The following is a 23,277-nucleotide window of genomic DNA, read 5'->3' on the forward strand; positions in this document are numbered from 1 at the left end:
AAGGCTGTTGCATAGGAGCACGAGGATGTAAAGAGCAACTGATAATAGATGCAGAGGTGACATATCAAGCTAAAACTAAAGGTCGCTACACTACGCATACATTGATTACCAAAAAGCTTTTGATAGTGTACCCCACTCATGGTTACTACAAATATTGGAAATATACAAAGTAGATCCTAAATTGATACAGTTCCTAAACATAGTAATGAAAAATTGGAAAACCACACTTAATATCCAAACAAATTCAAATAATATCACATCACAGCCAATACAGATTAAGCGTGGAATATACCAAGGAGACTCATTAAGTCCTTTCTGGTTCTGCCTTGCTCTGAACCCACTATCCAACATGCTAAATAATACAAATTATGGATACAATATTACTGGAACATACCCACACAAAATCACACATTTGCTATACGTGGATGATCTAAAACTACTGGCAGCAACAAATCAACAACTCAACCAATTACTAAAGATAACAGAAGGATTCAGCAATGATATAAGTATGGCTTTGGGGGAACCCAAGGATCACCCAGAATACGAGATATAGGTGTATGTGTGTGTATCTGATTTAAGACAGTAAAAGGACTTAGTTTGTGAGGCGGCATTACCACTGAGTTAGCCAACATCCACAGTTCACGACCTGTCTGAACATGCACCTCGTCTGTGACTAAATTTCTGAAATACAACTGGTTTTCCAGATGATTGTTCCTGACTGCTCCGCCCATATCGTCCAGCCCCCCCTCTCCTCCCCCCCCCTCCCATCTGCAACGCCAACCACCCCATCCTGCAGCACCTCCACCCCCCCCCCAACGAATACAATGGTGCCTCCTCCCCCCTCCCAGAATTCAGAGCCCCCCCCCCCTCACGCGCGGTACCCTTAGAGCCTCTGCCTCCCTCCAAAACCTGTGAAGCCTCCCCTGCCCAAAACCTGCAGAGTCTCCACAATACCCGTGGAGCACCCCCCCCCCCCCCCCCAAATCAGCCGTAACTCCTCGCCTCTCCCCCCTCCCTCCCACGAAATCAGCCCCGCATCCCCACTCCCCCCCCCCCCCCCATGATATCAGCTGCACATCCCCATCCCTCCTCCCCCCCAATCAGCAGCGTCTCCACCCCCCCCCCCCATATAGCGTCAGCCCCCCTCCTACTCCTCACGCCCTGCCCACACTTCTGTGGCCCGCAATGCCCCCTCCTTCCGCAGCAGTACTTGATGACCGCCCTTGGTGGCGGTCCCCCACCCCTCATCCCTGTCCTTGTCAGGAACCCTGGCCTGATGCTCCAACTCCTCAGCTCTGCCTGAGGACTTAGCCCCCCTCCCTCACACCTCCTCTCCTTCCCTCTCACCCTCTCCTCAACAGGAACCCTGCCTTGACCGCACCCCACACACTCCCTATGCCCCTCCTCAGGCCCCAACTACACCTCTTGGTCATGTTTGTGGGCCACTGATTTGTCCTACTTGCTTTTATTCCATTTTCATGTTGTCAGCACCATCCATCCCTTTTGTATTCAAAGGTCCGTCATGCATAGTGCTCATCATGTCAGTTGATAGATACATAAAAAAGTAAAATCTAAATGTATTGTGCAGTATTACCAAACTAAATTGTATTGATATAGTTTCCTGTCCTTTTTTGTAACATGTTATCTCTGTGATTGGCATCTAGAAATTCCTCCCTTATGAGTGAGGAAAATTCTGAATTATAAATATTTTATCTAGTTTTGCTCAAGGTGTTGCCCTAATAAATTGTAATGTCTTTTTTCAATACAGAATCTAAGAAACATGGGATATATAGCTTTGTTTTATTCTTCGTGATAAGTTATGTTTATCACAGGTTGAGTATTGACCCTAGTTTGTGGCAAGTACAGTTGTTCCTATTTAACGGCATTTATGCGCTAAATGAATTCAGAACTCTTAGCTCTTAAACATATAATGAATCTTGTCTGTCATTTAATTTCTGAAAACTGTTGCAGGTCAGGCTACAGACAATGCCAAAAACCTTACCTGGTGAGAAACCTCTCTACACCGGAACATGGGACTGCTTCAGGAAGACTGTATCGCGGGAAGGTGTTAGAGGGCTGTACAAGGGTAAGAAGTAGGGATCATTTCCCCTATCAAAAAGTGTCATTAAAAATTGTCTAATGCTTGCCTCTTGTTTGCCTTGAGTTTTTGTAATAAAACATTATCCACTAGGGGTCTAAATTACGCACCAGGGCACTAAAATTATTTGTTATAAGGTGTAAAACATTGCTTCTGCCATTTTTTCCCCAACATTTGAGGCTTTAATGAAACAAATTGGTTACACATGAATCATTCAAAGTATTTTCCATTGCTGGCCACTATTTCTCCCATCTTTCGGGCACTGTACGAATCCAGCGTTGAAAAAATTGTTCATCTTTCGAAGCGATCCATGAATCGATCCAATTTGTGACTTCTTCATGAGATTGGAAGTGTGGGTCAGCCATGCAATGCGCCACTGATCTAAACAGGTGATAGTCGGAGGGAGCAATGTCTGGAAAATACGGTGGATGGGGTAGGACTTTCCATTTTAATGCTTCCAAGTACATTTTGACCTCTTTTGCAACATGGGTTAGAGCATTGTCGTGCTGAAAAATCACTTTATCGTGCATGTTGCTGTATTGCGGCCATTTGTCTTTTAATGCACTGCTCAAACACATTAAGTGTGCTCAATAATGAGCACCTGTGATTGTTTCACTTGGTTTTAACACCTCAAGTTCCTTCTTTCTGAATCATGCCCATAGCCTTGAGACATTTTGAAATGGCTTGCTGTGTCACTCCTACTAATCGTGCCAATTCTTCTTGAGTTTGACACAAGTCTTCACTCAGCAATATCTCCAATTCTGCATCTTCGAAAACATTCTCTCTTCCACCACTATGCCGGTCTATGACATTAAAATCACCATTCTTGAAGCGTTGAAACCACTCGGGACATGTTCTTTCACTAACAGTGTCCTTACCGTACATACTTGAGAGCATTCAGTGAGACTCAGCTGCTGTTTTCTTCATATTGAAACAAAACAGTAACACCTCCCGCCATTGACAAGAATTAGGCTCGTAAACTGACTTTTTCAATCAAGAACAACTTTATGATGCAGACACAAATCGACTAATGTTTGAATGAATGAGGTTATGTTGACCAAGGTCCAAGCTAACTGTCTGATGTATGCGATCTGTTTCTTCCACCAGCTACTTACCGTTGTTGCCACCTGCAGACGGTGGAAGCAAAGTTGTACACCTTGTATAAGTAAAATTTTGATGGCGGCTATTTAGATCAGATTTTTCCACTTAACTTCTTTTCAACTTATGCTGTTAGTAGTCTGCCTATCTCCTTCACAGACATGTTTAAGAATAACTACATAGTCATAGATACTCCTCTGATTCTATCAAACTGGACTTGCATTCAAGAGGATGACAGTTCAAATCTGCATTCGACCATCCATATTTGGGTTTTCCATGATTTCCCTAAATTGCTCCAGGCAAATGTCAGGAATGGCTTATTACCTTCCCCAACCTTGAAAAACATGAGACAGTTTTGGTATGCAGTTTTGCCTGTCAGCTCATTTGAATTATTAGTTTATTTTGATACTGATAGTGTTGCTATTTGATGCAGAATAGGAGTATAGGATGTAGATTATGAATATAATTCGGAATACAACCTCAGTTGACAATATCGTCTAGGTGGAAACACATCATGAAAGCACTTTGAAATTTTAAAGTGTACTTATTAAACACACGAATAAAGTTTCAAAGTGTACACATTGTTTCAGATCCTATGCTATTTATCAGAGACAGGAAAACCAAAACTGTTGACCATATCAATCAAAATAATGAACACGCCAGTTATTTGAATGGTTCATTAGAGACCTTCACAATTGTCTAATAGAGAGAGAGAGAGAGAGAGAGAGAGAGAGAGAGAGAGAGAGAGAGAGAGAGAGAGAGAGAGAGAGAGAGAGAGAGCCTCATTAGTAAAGTTTTCCTGGATAATATGTTGTTGGAAAAAGATCATAGTACCAAAAAATAATTAAGGTAGAGTAATGAAATTTTGGGAGTACATTCATATAGTTGACATATTTAAGTGATTACCATCTTAAAGTCACAAGTTAGTGGAAACATGAAATAAGCCATTCAAAATGTGAACTACTGTTACACCAATAACTAGTGCAACCACCACAGTGTTGACTGCAAGAATGCAAACATGCGTACATTGTGTTGTGCAAGTGCCAGATGCCAGTTTGTGGGATTGAATTCCATGCCTGTGGGACTTGATCCATTCATACAGGAATGCTTAACACTTTTTGTGCATGATGCCAGAGTTGTCATCCAGTGACATCCAACATGTGCTAAATTGGAGACAAATCTGGTGATCAAGCAGGCCAAGGCAACATGTTGACACTCTGTAGAGCTTGTTGGGTTACAACAGCAGTACATGAGTGTTATCCTGTTGGAAAACACCCACTGGAATGCTATTCATGAATGGCAGCACAATAGGTCGAATCCCCAGATTTACATACAATTTTGCAGTCAGGGTGCGAGGGCAAACTGCTGTAATACGAAATTGCACTCCAGACCATATAGGTCCAGTGTGCCTAGCATGCAGACATGTTGTTTGCAGGCCTTCAACTAGCCTCCTCTTTACCAACACACGGCCATCACTGGTGCTGAGGCAGAACTAGCTTTCCATCAGGAAACAAGACAGACCTCCATCCTGCCCTCCAATGAGGTCGCATTTGGCACCACTGGAGTCACAAATGGGTGTGGTTTGGGGTCAGTGAAATGCATGTTACAGGGCATCTGGCTCAAAGCTGTCCTTGAAGTAACCGATTTGTAACAGTTCATTGTCACTGTGATGCCAACTGCTGCTTTGATTGCTGTTGCAGATGCGGTACAATGTGCCAGAGCCATATGCTGAACATGGTAGTGCCACGTGGCTGTCTGGAGCTCGGTCTTCTTGTGACCGTTACCTGCTCTCCGGTGACCCAGCCCCGCAGTGCCCTTGTGGTCAGGCATTAACAGTGTGCCATGTTTTATTGTCGTGTCCCCGTTTTAGTCAATTTCGTGTTATCCTGTCCCTGCCATCTACTTTACCGGATGTTTTAGCTGATGACGCTCGAGCAGCTGCTCGTATTCTGCGTTTTATAACTTTAACTGGCTTGTCCAAAGACATTTAACCTTTTTACTTATTTTATCTGCATCTTTGTCAGGTCCTTCTGATGTCCCCCCATCCCCTTGAGTTTTAGCAGATTCCATGTGCTCTAACACCAGTGACTGGGCGCTAATGACCTCAGCAGTTGAGCGCCCTTAAACCCTACCAAAAAAAAAAAAAAATTCTTGTGACCATACATTCTCCTGACCACCACTGCCAGCAGTCATGTACAATGACTAAATTTCTGCCAAGGCTTTCTGAAATATCGCAGATGATCATCTAGCTTCACATAGCCCTCTTACACAATCTCATTCGAACTCGGTGAGGCGTTGATAATGGCGTCTTTGTCACTTTAAAGGTGTTCTTGAAGAACCTCAATTCTTCATGTTTAGCCTCAAAAGTCTATAATGTTAATGACCATTACAGTGTGTATGTAAAGTAAACCTGATTTTCATCCTCATAATGGCGCTACTACTACCACTCTTATGTGACGGGCACTAAATTTGTAGAGACATCATCTTTCCGATGTATAAACACACCTACCAAGTTTCATTTATGTTGGACAACTCCTTCTCGGTGTTGTGATATTTTTTTCCTGTCAGTGTAGTAGCAGTACAAAGCACTGGATTGTGAAAACCTTCATTATAATGAAATGTCAATAGAAAATACCTCAGTTTGACAGGCAGGAATTGAGACTCGCATAAAGCATCTCCACAGTTGACCTCTTCTCTTGGCAATATAACTTTTTCAGTCAGATAAGGAACCTGTAGAGAAGTATTGAGGAATGTGTGATCGCAGTAGTAAAACTATATTCTGAACTACAGCAAGGATAAGTTTAATACAGAGTACTTGGACATCACAACAGCAGGCCTACAGAATGAATGGCGGGGGTGGGGGAGGTTCAGAACATAATGTGAATAGGTGAAATGGAGAAAAGTCATCTTTATTAACCTTTAGTTCACCAGTTCTGCTCATATTCATTGATGTTGGAATAATGTTTGAGAGACATTTCAAATTCCAGAAATGTGACTCTGCTACCACACTAGTCTGTAAGAGACGCATGAAAGTAACTACAAAATAAAGAAAAGTTATCATATTTATCTCCACAAGACTACATTAAGTGTTCAGGAAAATGACTATTGTATATCAGGGAAAGAAACAGATTTTTGGAAGAAAAAATTCATTAGCCAAAAATATTATTTATTACAGCCTACAAAGTGTGCAACTCCTTGGTTAAAGGAGAAAATCTCTATATAGTTGAAGGAAAGGGATAAATTCAGAAAAAGCTATACATCTAAGTGTTTCAGTCTTCCTCCTAGCGTGCCGCACGATACCAGTTATTAGTGGAAAGCTAGAAGTTCGCAAAAAAATTGTGATTCCCCCCCCTCCCCCCTCCACCCCATTCCCCTTTCCCTGCATGTTGATTTTTCATGGCTTACATACTTTTTTAGCTCATGAATTCTCCCCAAAGTTTCACAAATACACCCCCGGGGGAGGGGGGGGGGGGGGGGAGTACACCTAGGAAGACGTCGATTTCGATACAGATAGCATAGTGGAATAGCTGTCGGAGTGCCATCTGTATCTACCTTTTAAGAGGGAATGTTCAGTGTGGTGCAAATGTGTGAAGCAAGCAGGCAACCATGCCTTGTACACACACACACACCTGTGCTTCCTACAGCCAATTGAGTGAGTTTGAAAGGGGTCAGATTCTGGTCTTCTGAGTGCCAGGGTGGTCCTTTCAGAATGTTGCAACACAAGTTGGATGTGCTGTGTCAGTTGTGCAATGATGCTGGCATCAGTGGTCATAGTTACAATAGTATCACAATATGTAAGCATCCCGTGGGTTGGGTAAACAAAAGGAAAATGACGTGATTTCCTCCCCCCCTCCTCTCCTCCCCCCGTGTGCTGATTTTCCATGGCTTATATGCTTTTTTAGCTCATGAATTCATGAGCTAAAAATGTTTTTAGCTCATTAGACAGTTCTGGACATATTCACAGCACAGACACCTGCCAGGAACGTAGTATTATAAGAGTCTTCCACACATGCCACTGAATTAACGTGGATCACTTGACTGGTGCCATCAGAGGATCACTTGGAAGATGGAATGGCATGCTTTGGCCTTAACGATGAAAGCAGATTCTGCCTGTTAGACCTGGTAAGCGCTGTCTTGTACACTGCATTCATCCAAGACACACTGGTCCCATCCCAGACCCTATGGTCCGGGGAGACACTAATAACCAGCACTTGGTACATGCAGAATGTTGTTAGACCCGTTCTTTTTCTGTTCTTGCAACAGGAAGGAGATCTGTTGTTACAACAGAACAATGCTTGCCTGTGCACTGCCCGTGAAACTCAGTGTGCTTTCCAAGGCACGCAGCAACTTCCCTGGCCAGCACAAAATGTGGACTTCTCTCCAGTCAAACGTGTAGTATACGATGGGTCGAGAAGTGACTCGTGCAACTTGTCAATGAAGTACTCTTACAGAACTACATGAAGGGGTCAAGCAGGCATGGCATTACGTATCCCAGGACAGTATTCACCATCTGCATGACCAACTGGATGCCAGAGTCAACTCCATCCATGGAGCCTACACCACATACTGACATGGGTATTTCAGCATGGCTTGATACTTGGTACTTCAGAACTGCTTTTGCTATTGATCTGTAAGTGTAATCATTTCATGTATTCCAAATGCACTGTTGCAACAATAAATCTTGATGGATTGGAAACCTCTGAAACGGTGTACTAATTTTTTTTCCGGCTGTGTGGATCATTTTGGGACACCCATTTACATTTGACACGAAAAACATATAAGTAATATACCTCAAAAGATACTCCTTTTGATGCTGACCCCAAAAGATATGTCTTTTGATCATTGCCACCTTCCATTGTTTCAAATTAATATACAGTACATAATATTTAAATGAACACACAAAATCTAAGCCTCGTAACATCAAGAAAGACACAAAATTACATATAACAAGTGAAATACAGTTATTAAAACCTAAATGGCTACCTCAACTTTTGCACCTGTTAGTCACATCCATTGATGTCATGACATTTATTTCAAGTGACATCAATTTGTAATAAAAGGCAATTCTACTATTGACCAATGAATTTATGTATCAATTTCGTTAATACCAACTTAGAGGATGAACGTTTGGTGTAGGTTGTAAGATTTATTTCATAATGTGTGCTGTTCACTGTATATGTATGTTCTCATTTGGTTAAGTGTTAGGTGTTTTTTAACTATACAGAATACAGATAAATAATTTCTGCTAGCTACTGCTGCAACTGTGTGATACTAGATGCCCTTTGGATCTAGTTCATAGCATTACACATTGCATACATCAATATCTAAAGTATTTTTACGTAATTTTGGGAACTGCAAAACATAGCCTACTTTCTACAATTTTGGTCGAATTTGAAGGTGGAATGAAATTGACTTTTCGACACAGAATTTGTGGTACTTGGTTTAATTTAGTTTGTTTGGGAATATGTAAATCAATTTTATGGCAAATATTCTGAAGTTTTCGTATGGAATTTAGCATAAAGTGTGTAGTACCACAGCTGGGTTCTACTTGCACCTAGCTATTAACAGGTTTCTGGGTCCACGTGTAAATTCACCTGAAGAATTTTGCCACTTCTTCCATATCATTGCTCACATTTAGCTTACTGCCTGGTTATGTTTGCAGCCAATAGAGTGCTGTCCTGTAAAAAAAATCATGCCATCCAGCATCTGACACTTAGCTGACTGGGTGTACTTATAAGCATTTTATCATTGATTCATAGTTGTTTGTTAATGTGGATGACATTCTTCTAATTTGTTGAAATTGAGAAAGAACAGTAATTCTGCCACAAACCACACATTGAAACTCATAGCTGAACTTATCACAATAAATAATAGAACTCTGTGAGAACTAACGAATTCAAACGAATTTTGCATTACAGATTGATAGTATTACATTTACACCATTACCAAGAACATACCATTTCCAATTACATGTTTCCATCATTCAGTAAAGTGGTACCATATTGTCAGGCAAGCCATCTTTGTCAGTAATTACACCATTTTTTGTGATTTCTCACTCATTGCACCAATATGGTATCCCAAAATGCATCTTATGTGCTCAATATTTGTGCCATTCTTTAAGTTGTGTTTGTCTCTAGTCTCTCCAGTTTGTCTTCAAAAATTTTTGTCATAAAGCTTACACTCCAGACTGTTTCAGACATTAATGCAGAACTACTTTGTTTACTGCTTATTCTTTTAAGAGCAAGGAAGTTGAAAAATAACCAAATCATTAACAAATTCTAATATGTAAAATGTTTGACTGAGAGGCTGTACAGAATCTTCGGTATAACTTCTCTGTCAAACACTTTACATTTTAACATATGACGACATCGCCCAACAGCTTAGTAACAATTTCAGTCTTCTTCATAAACCAATGGAACATTCACCACCTCAGACAGACCCTTACTCCTTCCATTACTTGTATGCCCTCGGGGGCTTTCAGTATCAAAGTTGTCATTTTGCTATTTCTGCCACTCCCCCTCCACCTTTCCCCTGTTATCTTATGTATGACTTAACTTTTATCAAGTATTAACACTTCACTTTTTTGCCATTGGCGTAATATACAAGGGGTTTGGAAATGCTGCACACTCATCCCAATCCCCACCCTCTACCCTTGCATGAGGTGTAACTGATTTCATCAGTATGTTTTGTATTTCCAGGTATGGCTGCACCTATAACAGGTGTAGCACCAATATTTGCATTGAGTTTCTTTGGATATGGACTTGGTAAACGCTTGCAACAGACAACACCTAATCAAGAGCTGACCATGACTCAACTTTTCGTCGCAGGTGCATTTTCTGGTATCTTCACAACTTCTATTATGGCTCCAGGAGAAAGGATAAAGTGCTTGTTACAGGTAGTCATTATGCATTTGATAAATATTTTATTGTGGGAAAACTAAATACTAGTAACTACTCAGTAACTTCCCTCTTTCATGAAGTGCTCTCGAATATATATCATAAAAAAACCTGAATTTATTGCTGTGAAAACAGGAATATTTGAAGTTATTTGTTTAATGTACTAAGTGATTTTGGGTATTAAGCAAACAGTGACCAGTTGCACAAATGTACAGCCTAGAGTTACAGTAGTTTACGTTGTCTTTGGAGTGGATCACATGCCACTCTATCTATGTTTTGCAGCTGTTCTAATTGAAACAGAAGTTGTTACAAATGCTCATGTAGTTCTATCAGTCATAAGTCACCCACATTTTTAGAATAAATAATAACTGTTTGTATGTGATCCAGAAGGATCAATAATGGTAGCCAACACAAAAACCTATGGATACAATTTTTAAAAAAAGTTATTTATTCTTTCATAGGAAAAAACATGAATTGTGGCTCCACAATGATTCAGATTGTGGGTAAAAGTACAGTCATTCTCAAAGATGTGAAATATTATCAGTGCAGTTAAGCTTGTATGTATCTGACAAGTCCTACCAGATTCCCCAAAAATTACTATTTATTTAAATGTTGCATGAAAACAAAGTCCCATAGCATCTCAGTTTCACTAAAATGCGAAGTGCATGTTTTGCCGGGGGCCCCTTGTGGGGAGTGCAGCCGTCTGTTGAAAGTCCTTTTATTTGATGCCATTTCAGTGACTTGCACATCTAGGGATCCCATGATCGAGAGTCATTGATGCTGGCCACAAGGGCATGAGTTACTGAATGTGTTACTGAAGCCAACTAGTAAATACACTAAACTGTAATTCAGTGCCTTGTAGCACTCTGTTAAAGTGTGCTTGTGAAATGTTCAAGTACATACACACTCATATTGCTCATCATTTGAAGAATGTTAAAAATATTAGCTCTCGGCAAAATTATGTCACTGAATTATTGTAAACCTCCCAATTTCGTGATCAGAGACTAGCAGTCATCAAAAGTTAAACTACGAAACTCGTACAGCTATTCACTGCTCAGAAGCCATCACTTGAATGTTATGAAACCCAACATCCTACCTTGCTAACCACCTGTGGTATTGGAAAGGGGGTGGGGGGTTAGAATACACCCGCTGCTCTTTCTTACCTGTCATGAGAGGTGACTAATAGGATCTCTTTTTTTTTTTATTGGCTCAAGTTTTTTACCTTCGTCTTGACTGTTCTTCAGACTTTTGCAAGCTTTCGCTTTTTTCGCTTTAATGCCTTTTTCCCCCCCTCACCTCCTTTTTTAAATACTGGTCCTCTTTTTGGGTTTGACCTCCACTTTCCAAACCTGTGTATTCTGTGGATGCATGTATTAACAAATACTCATTTCCCTACTAGCTCTCCTTCAAATAGTCTAAACTAGACTACTCCAAATGTAGAATGAAACTGTAGAATAGTTAAGTTCTTTCTCCTCTACAGTCTTATTATACTACAGTGACAGCATGCTGATGGTTGATCCTACACTACGGGTCATTTAAATTCATCGTAGTTTTATGTTCTTGCTTCTTCTGATGGTTCTTTTTGTGGCTACAAGTTTTTTTATGTATTTTGTTTACTATTTTAGTAAGATACTTTTGATGATGATGATCACTTAGGTCAAAATCAGTTATCCAATAAAGAAAAAAATGTGATAAAGGACTGTTGTGAACTCTATTATGTTAAACATACTTCAATGTAATTGTCACATTTCATCAAGAACAATAAGTATTGGATACAAAATCTGCAGGACTTTATATGTCTCTCTTTCATTTTTGTGATGACAGTCTTAAAAATTATCAGACAGGTAAGACAGTAATTGGATCAAAATGCTGATGGTGGTAAACCAGTGGAGTTTTAGGGTTCAAATTGTCACCCAACTACCCTGAGTTAACTCCGTGATAATACCTTCTGATCAATGTCAAACCTGATTCATTCAAGACTTGGGCAGATTTTTCTGTCCATGCTGATTTGAGTTAGCACTTTGCCCAAGTTATTTTCTAGGCTAAATCAAAAGAGTGTAAGCTCATTTGCTCTTATTGAATGAAAGATATTTAAGAAATTTGTGTGTAGTCATTTAATGCAGTTTGCTGTTTTCAGCATTTTTTCCCCTCAGTATTATGGTTCGTAATGTAGCTGCTCTTTCCAGAAGACTATTTTAACTCAATATTTAGAAAATGTTGCTATGTTTTTCTCCTTAGCAAAGTGATTAATATCACTACCTTGTGTACTTTCACGGTTAAATGTGAGGGATCATGATGTTTTAATTGCATTTAGGTACAACAAGGTGGCACTGCTCCTATGAAGTACAAAGGCCCTGTAGATGTAGTGAAACAGTTATATAAGGAAGGTGGCATTCGCAGCATATACAAAGGAACAGTGGCAACACTTCTCAGAGGTAAGTTTGTAACTTATTAACAGAGTATATCATTAATATGGAGTATCACACTTTTTAATTTATGCCTATTAATGAGAAACATGTTCATACAATTTACTAATAAACCGTGGCTTTAAATAGTGCAACACAATGCAGATCTGAAAGTGTAAAATTTATGATGCGACTTTTAGGGATATAAATAATGATACCCAAATACTGACAAAGAATCACTTTGCTATGGAGACAAACGATGTCAGATTACCTCTTGTTATGTATGAGTCCTAAACAGAACCTGATACATAAGTCACTGCAATGTCATTTTTAGACTAGTTCCAAATTATTTCTATATCCTCCTAAAATATGATCTCCACTTGAGCCCCAATGTTATGCACACTTTTAATCTCTCAGATAAATCAGCATCAGCCAACATTTTGCTAATTAGTAAAGGCTTCTATAAAAAAGTGTTAAGACTGATGTAAGAAGTGTTTGTGTTGTTATAGTGGGGAAATCTGCCTACTTGGATATCATAGGGGGGGGGGGGGGGGGGGGGGAAAAAAAAAAAAAAAAAAAAAAAAAAGACTGAGTGGAGCTGTGAGTTGGGCTATGGGGTGTGGCCAGATGGCAGAGTTGTCCATGGAATATGTTGATCCAGGTTTGAGTTCCAAACTGTCACAGAGATCTGATTTTTCACGGAAGTCATTAGTCAGTATTTGGTTAATTAGTGAAAATACATTACAGACACCACAGAACATTGTATGGGGAAGAAAAAGAAAAATAACTTTAGAATGATGAGGTTTTGACCAGTTTGTCATTTCTGACCATATGTTTGTAAGCAGTGTGTGTTGTTGCTGCTGTCATTAAATCACAATGTGAAACTCTTCTGTAACAAGAGTAGGAATACTCATTTGCTTTAATTTGTGTGCTTGTGGGGTGAAAGGGGAGGGGGGGGGGGGGGTTATGAGGTAGGGATGTTTCTGTACTAATTCTGTTTAAAGGAAAATATCATCAAAAAGCTTAGTAATGTTTTTAGTCTTGTTTAAATGAGTAGGCTCCACAGCCAGTCAGTTAACATGAAAGTTTCATGTGTACCGTGTCACATCATGTTTGTAAAATAAGTTGCAGCACAAAACAGTTGTTTCAGATACAGTTGCAGTGTCATTCCTCTGGATCTATTGATGTAATGTGTTGTGGATTGTGTGGCATTTGCCTGCTTTATTTCTTTGTTTGTTGTCCTTGGTGTCAACATACTGCATTGTGATACTGGCTGAAAAATGGGGAGAATAGTTCAACACTGACTACTTCAAATGATTTAGCTGACAGGTGCATAGTTGTTTCACAATTCCTTCCTTTCAGTGTTCACAAGCCCTCAATAATACACAGTTATATGGCCAGTGCACTACTGTTTAACTTTAGATAAGCCTCATTAATAGGTTGCAGGTAAACATCCACATACTGCTACAATAGTTTACTGTTGAAAATCTACAAGCAGTAAAAGCCTAACCACATACTTCACAGTTCTTGAAGAACAAAAAGGTACGTATGGAACAGACAGTCATTGTATTAACACATGACCTAATTGTGTTACACTTATTTCACAGTTAAGTTGTTGCATTGGTGTTGATCTAACCGATACAGGTTCCTCATCTGAAACTCTGCCGTGGATTGACTGTTTCGGAACCAAAAATTGGGGCCGTATATATCCTCACAATAATAGGTACTGAAACTATACATTTTTCGATGTTTAATTTACAGAAATTACAATTGAAACTTAACTCATTCGATTAACTGAATACATCGAAAAATTGGTTCTTTTCAAAATTTTCTTCTACTACAAGAGTTACGCTGAATTATTTGTTTAAATGATGAAATTAAGATATCGTTATGCAAACAATGCTTTTGACAAAACTGTTAATTACTTTGGAATTAATTAAGGGCTGGCTTTAGAGCCAATCTTTCTCTTTTAAGAAAATGCAGATTATACTCAGGTATGTTAATGGTAATTAGTCAGAATTGGAAAAAACTAATGTAAGGAGGCAGGTGGGTAAACAAGAGGGTAAGTAAAAATATCCCAGCTTGCTTTGTCACAATTGTCTACTTATATTGTGTCAGAACTCCTCTACTGGGCAGGACTTTAAGACACAATTTTTATAAAAAAAAAAACCGCTAATATTACTGTCGGTGACAAATTCAACCAGATGCAAATATTTTTAAAAAGCTTTATTTTACTGCCATAACTGGTTTCAGGTTATTGTGCCTGTCTTCAAATGGTTAACTTTTCCTAGTACATTGTTTTCGTCAGTAGCATTGGAAAAAATTGGCTTTCTGTAGGTGGGCACACTGGCCTGAAATTAGTTACAGCATTTAAATACAGCTTTTTAAAAAGTATTTCTGGTGGATTGCATTCATCACCAACAATCCTTAAGTCATGGAGTTAACAAGATCTGGCACAGATAAAATATTACTGATGTCATTTATTTTGCTTTACCGGAAAGTTTGGGAAACCGTTGCCTATCACTCCATTCAGTATGAGCCACTTCTTTGTGGAGGTAACAGGGATTGATCGGGAAAGGTTAGAAAGGGGTGAGAAACAGGTAATTTAGATCTTTAAGTTGGGGGTGACCTACCTATTGTGAAGAGGATTGGGTGGTAAAGATGGAGAAGAAAGTATCAGAGATATGTCAAAAATGGGGAACTAGTAAGCACTTCAGGGATCCCCCCTGCGGGTCCGGGGATTAGAATAGGCCTGAGGTATTCCTGCCTGTCGTAAGAGGCGACTAAAAGGAGTCCCACCCCCTTAAGGGGGTCGTTAGTGCCTGCGTCCGGAGACGGACGGTTCCACGACCTCTATTTGCGGTCATTTTGCTTTTTCACTTCTCGTTTCTTCCTTCCTTCCTTCGGTTGGTTCCTTTCTTTGCTCTTTTCCACCTTACTGTCTTCCTTACTCTTTCCCTTGCCTTCTTCTCCTTGCCTTCTTCTCCTTGCCTTCTTCTCCTTGCCTTCTTCTCCTTGCTTTCTCTGGTCTCCGCCTTGGCGTTTGAGACAGTCTGTCCTCTCTCTCCCTCTCTCTTCTTTTTCCTCTTCTTCCTTCCTCCCTGTGCATGCCTGAAGGCCGACCCACGCGTTCGCACGCGTAGCCGGTGACGGGGTAACGCGTAATTCCCCGCCCTGGGTAGACATGTAAGGCACGCACGTACCCCTGGTAAAGGCCAGGCCCAGGGAGGGGTGATTGCCTGAGCTGATACCTTCTGACCATGCCGATTGGTCCCTCCGTCTGTTTCTCGGGAGGTGTGACCTGAGGTGTAAACATTCACCTAAGGCGGGAGTGCCCTCTGAGAGGGTCCCCACAAGGAAGGAGCGCGCCATCGGAGACGCTGGCAATCATGGGGGATTCCTCCGCAATGGATTTCACTCCATCTGTCTTGACTTCTGCCCAAAAACGGAAACGTGACCAGCCACCAGTGACAAAAGTACTACCGCCTGCCCCACAGTTCCTCATCGTTTCTCGATCTGAGGACGGAAAGGATTTTTCCTCTGTCAACCCTTTCGTTATCCAGAAGGGTGTAGATGCCATAGCCGGATCTGTCAAATCTTGTACCAGGTTGCGTAACGGTACCTTATTACTAGAAACTGAGAGCGCCTTCCAGGCACAAAAACTGCTTCGGGCCACACTCCTGTACACGTTCCCTGTGCGGGTGGAGGCTCACCGAACTTTGAATTCGTCTCGTGGTGTGGTCTATACTAGCTCCCTCGACGGATTGACTGACGAGGAGATTCAATCATTCCTCGCTGAGCAGGGCGTGACGGCTGTCCATAGGGTCATGAAAAAGGTCAACAATGACCTTGTACCGACCCGGACACTTTTCTTGACCTTCGATAGTGTTAAGCTGCCATCGCGCATCAAGGCGGGCTACGAGGTTATTTCTGTTCGCCCCTATGTCCCGACACCTACGCGCTGTTACCAGTGTCAGCGTTTCAATCACACTCGACAGTCTTGTTCCAATGCGGCTAAATGTGTCACTTGTGGCAGGGATGCCCATGAGGGTGACTGTCCACCTCCGTCTCCTCGTTGTGTGAACCGTCAGGGTGACCATGCCGCATCCTCCCACGACTGTCCTGTCTATAAGGAAGAACGCTGTATCCAAGAAATTCGGGTCAAAGAGAAAGTGTCCACCTCAGCTGCTCGCAAGCTATTGGCTAGTAGGAAGCCCACGCTGCTCCCAGCGGGGAAATACAGTACTGTCCTCGCCTCTCCTCGGACTACCAGGGAGGTGGCAACCCAGATATGCGATCTGACCGTCAGCACCACGGTCGTCCGTTCGGCCAGTGCTAAGATCGCGCGGTCGACGTCTCCTCTTCCTCCCGTCACCCCTCAGACACAAGCACCTTCATCAGCTTCTGCCAAGACGAAGACCCAGAAGTCAGATGCACGGGCCTTCAAGAAGGAACCGTCCCATGCAGACTTCCTACGTACCTCGACCTCCCAGACTTCGACCGGTACTTCCACCAAACGTCCTTCCAAGAAGGCTCATAGGAAGCACAGTTCTCCTTCTCTGCCACGGCGCATTTCTTCTCCTGCGCCACCCAGCGGTTGTCGCCCCAGGCCGTCATCCGTTTCGCCTGGCCGCACCGCTGGTAGCCGAACATCTGGCTGTTCACCGGCGGAGGAAGCTTCCCCTCCCGGCCATCTTCCCAAGATGGCCGATGAACCTATAGACCCAATGGACGATGACTGTCCGCCTACTGATAGGGCGGCAGTGCTCGCTCGAAGCCAGGCCCTCAGCGGCCTTCGAGGTGACCTCTTCTTTCATCTTCCTTTTCTTCTTACGATGGCACTTATTCACTGGAATATTTGCAGCATTCGCTCCAACCGAGAGGACTTGAAGTTGCTGCTCCGCTTGCACCGTCCGCTCGTCGTAGCCCTCCAGGAAACGAAGCTACGCCCATGCGATCAAATTGCCTTGGCACACTACACCTCTGTGCGTTTTGACCTACCCCCTGTGGTAGGTATCCCGGCTCATGGAGGGGTTATATTGCTGGTCCGGGATGATATTTCCTACGATCCCATCACGTTGCACACCGGCCTGAAGGCAGTTGCCATCCGCATTACTCTCCCCACTTTTACATTTTCCATTTGTACCGTTTACACTCCATCGTCATCTGCCGTTACCAGGGCAGACATGATGCAACTTATTGCTCAGCTACCTGCACCATTTTTGTTAACTGGAGACTTCAATGCCCACCATCCCCTTTTGGGCTCTCCAGCATCCTGCCTGAGGGGCTCCCCGTTAGCAGACCTTTTCAACCAGCTCAATCTTGTCTGCCTCAATACTGGCGACCCTACTTTTCTTTCGGACACCTCACACCTATTCCCATTTAGACCTCTCTATATGTACTCCCCAACTTGCACGCCGGTTTGAGTGGTATGCACTTTCTGATACATATTCGAGCGACCACTTCCCGTGTGTTATCCATCTCCTGCAACATACCCCCTCTCCGTGCTCCTCTAGTTGGACCATCTCCAAGGCAGACTGGGGGCTCTTCTCTTCCAGGGCGACCTTTCAGGATCAAACCTTCACAAGCTGCGATCGTCAGGTCGCACACCTCACGGAAGTCATTCTCGCTGCTGCTGAATATTCCATCCCTCACCCTACTTCTTCTCTACGTCGCGTACCGGTCCCCTGGTGGACTGCAGCATGTAGAGACGCTTTACGTGCTTGTCGATGTGCTTTACGCACCTTTAAACGCCACCCCACAGTGGCGAATTGTATCAATTATAAACGATTACGTGCTCAGTGTCGTCGTATTATTAAAGAAAGCAAGAAAGCCAGCTGGGCTGCTTTCACAAGCACCTTCAACAGTTTTACTCCTTCTTCTGTTGTCTGGGGTAGCGTGCGCCGGCTATCTGGCACTAAGGTCCACTCACCAGTTTCTGGCTTGACGGTCGCGAATGACGTCCTTGTGGCCCCTGAGGATGTCTCCAATGCCTTCGGCCGCTTTTTTGCCGAGGTTTCGAGCTCCGCTCATTACCACCCTGCCTTCCTCCCCCGCAAACAGGCAGAGGAGGCTAGGCCACCTAACTTCCGCTCCTCGAATCGTGAAAGTTATAATGCCCCATTCACCATGCGGGAACTCGAAAACGCACTTGGCCGATCACGGTCCTCCGCTCCAGGGCCTGATTCTATTCATATTCAGATGCTGAAGAACCTTTCTCTTGCGGGTAAAGGTTTTCTTCTTCGTACTTACAATCGCATCTGGATTGAGGGACATGTTCCCGCATGCTGGCGCGAGTCTATTGGTGTCCCGATTCCTAAGCCGGGGAAGGACAAGCACTTGCCTTCCAGTTATCGACCCATCTCGCTTACCAGCTGTGTCTGTAAAGTGATGGAGCGAATGGTTAACTCTCGATTGGTTTGGCTGCTCGAGTCTCGACGCCTACTTACCAATGTACTCTGCTGTTGACCATCTGGTTACCTTGTCGACCTTCATTATGAATAACTTCTTGCGGAAGCGCCCGACCGCGGCTGTGTTCTTTGATTTGAAGAAGGCTTACGACACCTGTTGGAGGGCGGGCATTCTCCGCACCATGCATACATGGGGCCTTCGCGGTCGCCTCCCTCCTTTTTTTTCGTTCTTTTTTAATGGATCGACAGTTCAGGGTACGTGTGGGTTCTGTCCTGTCAGACACCTTTCGCCAGGAGAATGGGGTGCCACAGGGCTCAGTTTTGAGCGTCGCTCTCTTCGCCATCACGATCAATCCAATAATGGATTGCCTCCCAGCTGATGTATCAGGCTCCCTTTTCGTGGACGATTTTACCATCTATTGCAGCGCGCAGTGTACACGTGTCCTGGAGCGCTGTCTTCAGCGTTCTCTTGACCGTCTTTACTCCTGGAGTGTCGCCAATGGCTTCCGTTTTTCTGCCGAGAAGACGGTCTGTATTAACTTCTGGCGCTACAAAGAGTTTCTCCCACCGTCCTTACGACTCGGTCCCGTTGCTCTCCCAATCGTGGAGACAACAAAATTTTTAGGTGTTACATTTGACAGGAAACTTAGCTGGTCTCCACATGTCATATTTGGCTGCCCGTTGTACCCGTTCTTTAAATGTCCTCAGTGTTCTCAGTGGTATGTCGTGGGAAGCGGATCAAACCGTCCTGCTTCGTCTATATCGGTCGATCGTCCGCTCCAAGCTGGATTATGGGAGCTTCGTATACTCCTCTGCACGGCCATCCATCTTACGCCGCCTCAACTCCATACAACATCGGGGTTTACGACTTGCGATCGGAGCGTTTTATACTAGTCCCGTAGAGTCTTCATGCTGACGCTGGCGAATTGCCACTCACCTACCGGCGCGATATACTGCTTTGTCGGTATGCCTGTCGGCTACTGTCAATGCCCGACCACCCGTCTTATCGTTCCTTTTTTGACGACTCTCTCGACCGTCAATACGAGTTGTATGTCTCTGCCCTGCTACCCCCTGGAGTTCGCTTTCGTCGCCTCCTTCAACACCTTAATTTTTCACTCCCTGCAACCTTTCGAGTGGGCGAGAGCCACACGCCACCTTGGCTCCAGGCTCAGGTCCGCGTTCACCTTGACCTCAGCTCGCTCCCAAAAGAGGTTACCCCCGGTTCGGTCTACCACTCCCGTTTTGTTGAACTTTGTTCAAAGTTCATCAATATGACCTTCATTTATACAGATGGCTCAAAGACCAATGACGGGGTCGGGTGTTCTTTTATTGTCGGGGCACAAAGTTTCAAATACCGGCTCCATGGCCATTGTTCGGTCTTCACAGCTGAGCTCTTTGCCCTCTACCAGGCTGTTCTTTACATCTGCCGCCACCGACATTCTGCTTATGTCATCTGCTCCGATTCCCTGAGCGCCATCCAGAGCCTCAGTGATCCGTATCCGGTTCACCCTTTCGTGCACCGGATCCAACGCTCTCTTCAGCAGCTGGTGGACGTCGGTTCTCCGGTTAGCTTTATGTGGGTCCCTGGCCATGTCGGTATCCCTGGGAACGAAGCTGCAGATGCCGCGGCCAAGGCTGCGGTCCTCCAGCCTCGGACAGCTTCTTGTTGTGTCCCTTCATCAGATTGTAGCAGGGTCATTTGTCGGCGCATTTTATCGCTGTGGCATGCCGATTGGGCTGCACTTACAGACAACAAGCTTCGGGCCTTGAAACCTCTTCCTGCGGCTTGGACGTCGTCCTCCCGACCTTCTCGGCCCGGTTACGCATTGGACACTGCCGGTTCAGCCATCACCATCTGCTGACGGCTGCGCCGGCGCCGTTCTGCCCATGTGGGCAATTGCTGACGGTCCGCCACATTTTAATGTCCTGTCCGGATTTTAACACACTGCGTCTAGATCTTAACCTGCCATGTACTTTAGATGCCATTTTAGCGGATGACCCACGAGCAGCTGCTCGTGTTCTTCGTTTTATCAATTTGACAAACCTCCCTAAGGACATTTGATGATGCTGTTTTTTAATCCTATGCCTGTCAGTCTGTCTTTTATCGTGTTTTCCCTTTTAGTTGTTGTTTTAACACGGTGCATTCTTAACGTAGCCAGGGCGCTAATGACCATTGAAGTTGTGTGCCCTAAAAACCACAAAAAAAAAAGCTTCAGGGATGAAAGAAGAAGAAAGTAAGAAGCAAAGATGGGTTACAAAGGGAGAGATGGATAGCTGAATGAATGGTAAAAATTAAAAAAGGAGGGAGGAGGAGAATGAGAAAGACGGAGAAAAATAAGTAACTGAGTGAATAACTAAATTGTGCCAGTGGGGGGAAAAAGTTGGAGGGTATCACAGCCTACACACGGGACAGTAATTGCCTAGTCTGGCTGCTGACAATTTCTGACCAATAGTGCTGGTTGACATGGAGTTCATTACTTGTTCTTGAATGGCAGGTAGAGATGTGAAGGGTTTATGATGTACTTGATGCACAATATGGTGATCCTCCCTTGTGGTGGTCATTTGTGGTCAACCAGAACCTTTACAGTGACTATGTCTGCTTTCATGTTCCCATGCAGTCCAAAACTGGACCACTATCACATCGATATGCCCCACGAATGTCGATATTGCCCAGTTTGGCCAGCTGGCCAGGTGGAGACCCACAATGGGGCCCCTTTAAAACTGTCAGGTGCTGATAACGCTGTGTCAAACAACTGTGCGATCTCAATGCCCTTCACAGTTATCGTTCAACATCTGATGCTGTTCATGTCCCTTATTTACTCTACTAGGCCTGCAATCAGGTGAAGCACCACATTCTGGCCCATGATCCAGTTGGGACTGATGGACTGCCATGTCATCACCTGCCAACGGCATAATTGGGTGCCTACCATGCCTGGCAAAAGTACTAAACATTAATAACACTAATGTACTCTGGTGGGCATTCTACCTGTTCAGAGGATTGCAACTTTAATTATTTACATACCTGCCTTAGTGTGTACAGAGCTACGTAGATATTTGACCATGTCTTCTAGATGTTTTACTTTTTTGTTAGGTAGTGTATATTATAGACTGCACTTTTAATTCAGGTTTTACTATTTTGAGGAAGCACTGTAATTGTATTGTAATGTACTTTGACAAGTCTGAGTGCTACGTGAACTTGAAGAGTAGGGTAGATGAAATGCAATTAGGAGAGGAATTTACTCTTCTTCAAGTTTGTAAGTATCCTTCAGACATTAAACAGTTTTATGCAGCACAGAAAGCAGTTTTGAATGTTTGTTATACTCAGTCAAGTAGTTAGACACATCTGTTATACTCTTTCAGGTAGTTTGGAACATTTGTTATATTCTTTCTTTTGTTTTTGTGTGTGTGTGTGGGGGGGGGGGGGGTGCCAGGTTCGTTAGAAGGCAGAAAATGAATGAGATGCCATACACACTAAGGAAGCTTGTAATGGCGATACTGTCTTGTATTCTACAGCTACACCTCTGTTTGGACTTGGCAAGACACTTTATGGTGTACAGCGTAGACCATTATCATTCCTCTCCCCTCTCTCACAAATCATATATGGGGAACACTCAGCAAGCCTTTGCATTAGCCTGAATTTCTCAGATTTTACTGTTGTGGCCATTAGATGGGATTTTTGGTGGGAGGACATGGTATGTTGCAAGACTCTACCTGGAAAATGTGTTCATGGTATTACAATAGTAATCATCTCCGTGATGGACAGTCCTATGGTAACATTTGTCAGTGAAACTTGATTTACCATCTTCACAACTCTCTCAAATAGACAGAATTTCAAAACAAGGAGCTCTGCTTTGAATCTTTTATTTTCATTGTTAATCCTACTTGCTAATGGTTCTAGGCTACCAAAGTGACGGAGTTGGTCACATGAGGCTTTTGTAAGAAACCTCGTTCATGGATTACATTTCCTTAAGCTAATTAAAAAAATTAATCTGGCATCTGCATTTACACTGTAAATAAGTCTGGACATTCATTTCTAGATATTTTACAATCTAGTGGTTAATTACCAGCAGTGTAATTCAACAATGTGTTGGTTTCCATCTATTTCGTGCTGCATTTTAAATTTATTTGTGTTATGGGTAGAATATCCTTCTCTGCACTAAGCACTGATCCTTTCATTACAACTTCAGGGGAGCTGCAGCTTCCCCCTATAGATCACTGTTGCCTGGAAGTAACCTCATGGAACCCCCAGTGTTATACATTAAGTCATGGTATATATCTTGTGCCCTAAATGGTCATATAACATCTTTGGGCCATGTTCAAAGCTACTTTTACACTTGACATCTTTTCCCCTTGAACAAAAAATGTTCAGA

General features: G+C 43.1%; 1 protein-coding gene across 1 annotated transcript in view; it reads left to right on the top strand.

Moving 5' to 3' along the window:
* The window catches only part of LOC126470172 (congested-like trachea protein), a 180,277-nt gene that overhangs the window by 91,441 nt on the left and 65,559 nt on the right, over nt 1-23,277 (top strand). Inside the window, exons 2-4 of the mRNA XM_050097818.1 lie at nt 1,972-2,086; nt 9,895-10,091; nt 12,407-12,527. Coding sequence (XP_049953775.1) covers nt 1,972-2,086; nt 9,895-10,091; nt 12,407-12,527 — 433 coding nt within the window. The remainder of the gene's footprint in view (nt 1-1,971; nt 2,087-9,894; nt 10,092-12,406; nt 12,528-23,277) is intronic.

The sequence above is a fragment of the Schistocerca serialis genome, chromosome 3 (genome assembly GCF_023864345.2).
Source record: "Schistocerca serialis cubense isolate TAMUIC-IGC-003099 chromosome 3, iqSchSeri2.2, whole genome shotgun sequence".
Classification (NCBI taxonomy): domain Eukaryota; kingdom Metazoa; phylum Arthropoda; class Insecta; order Orthoptera; family Acrididae; genus Schistocerca; species Schistocerca serialis.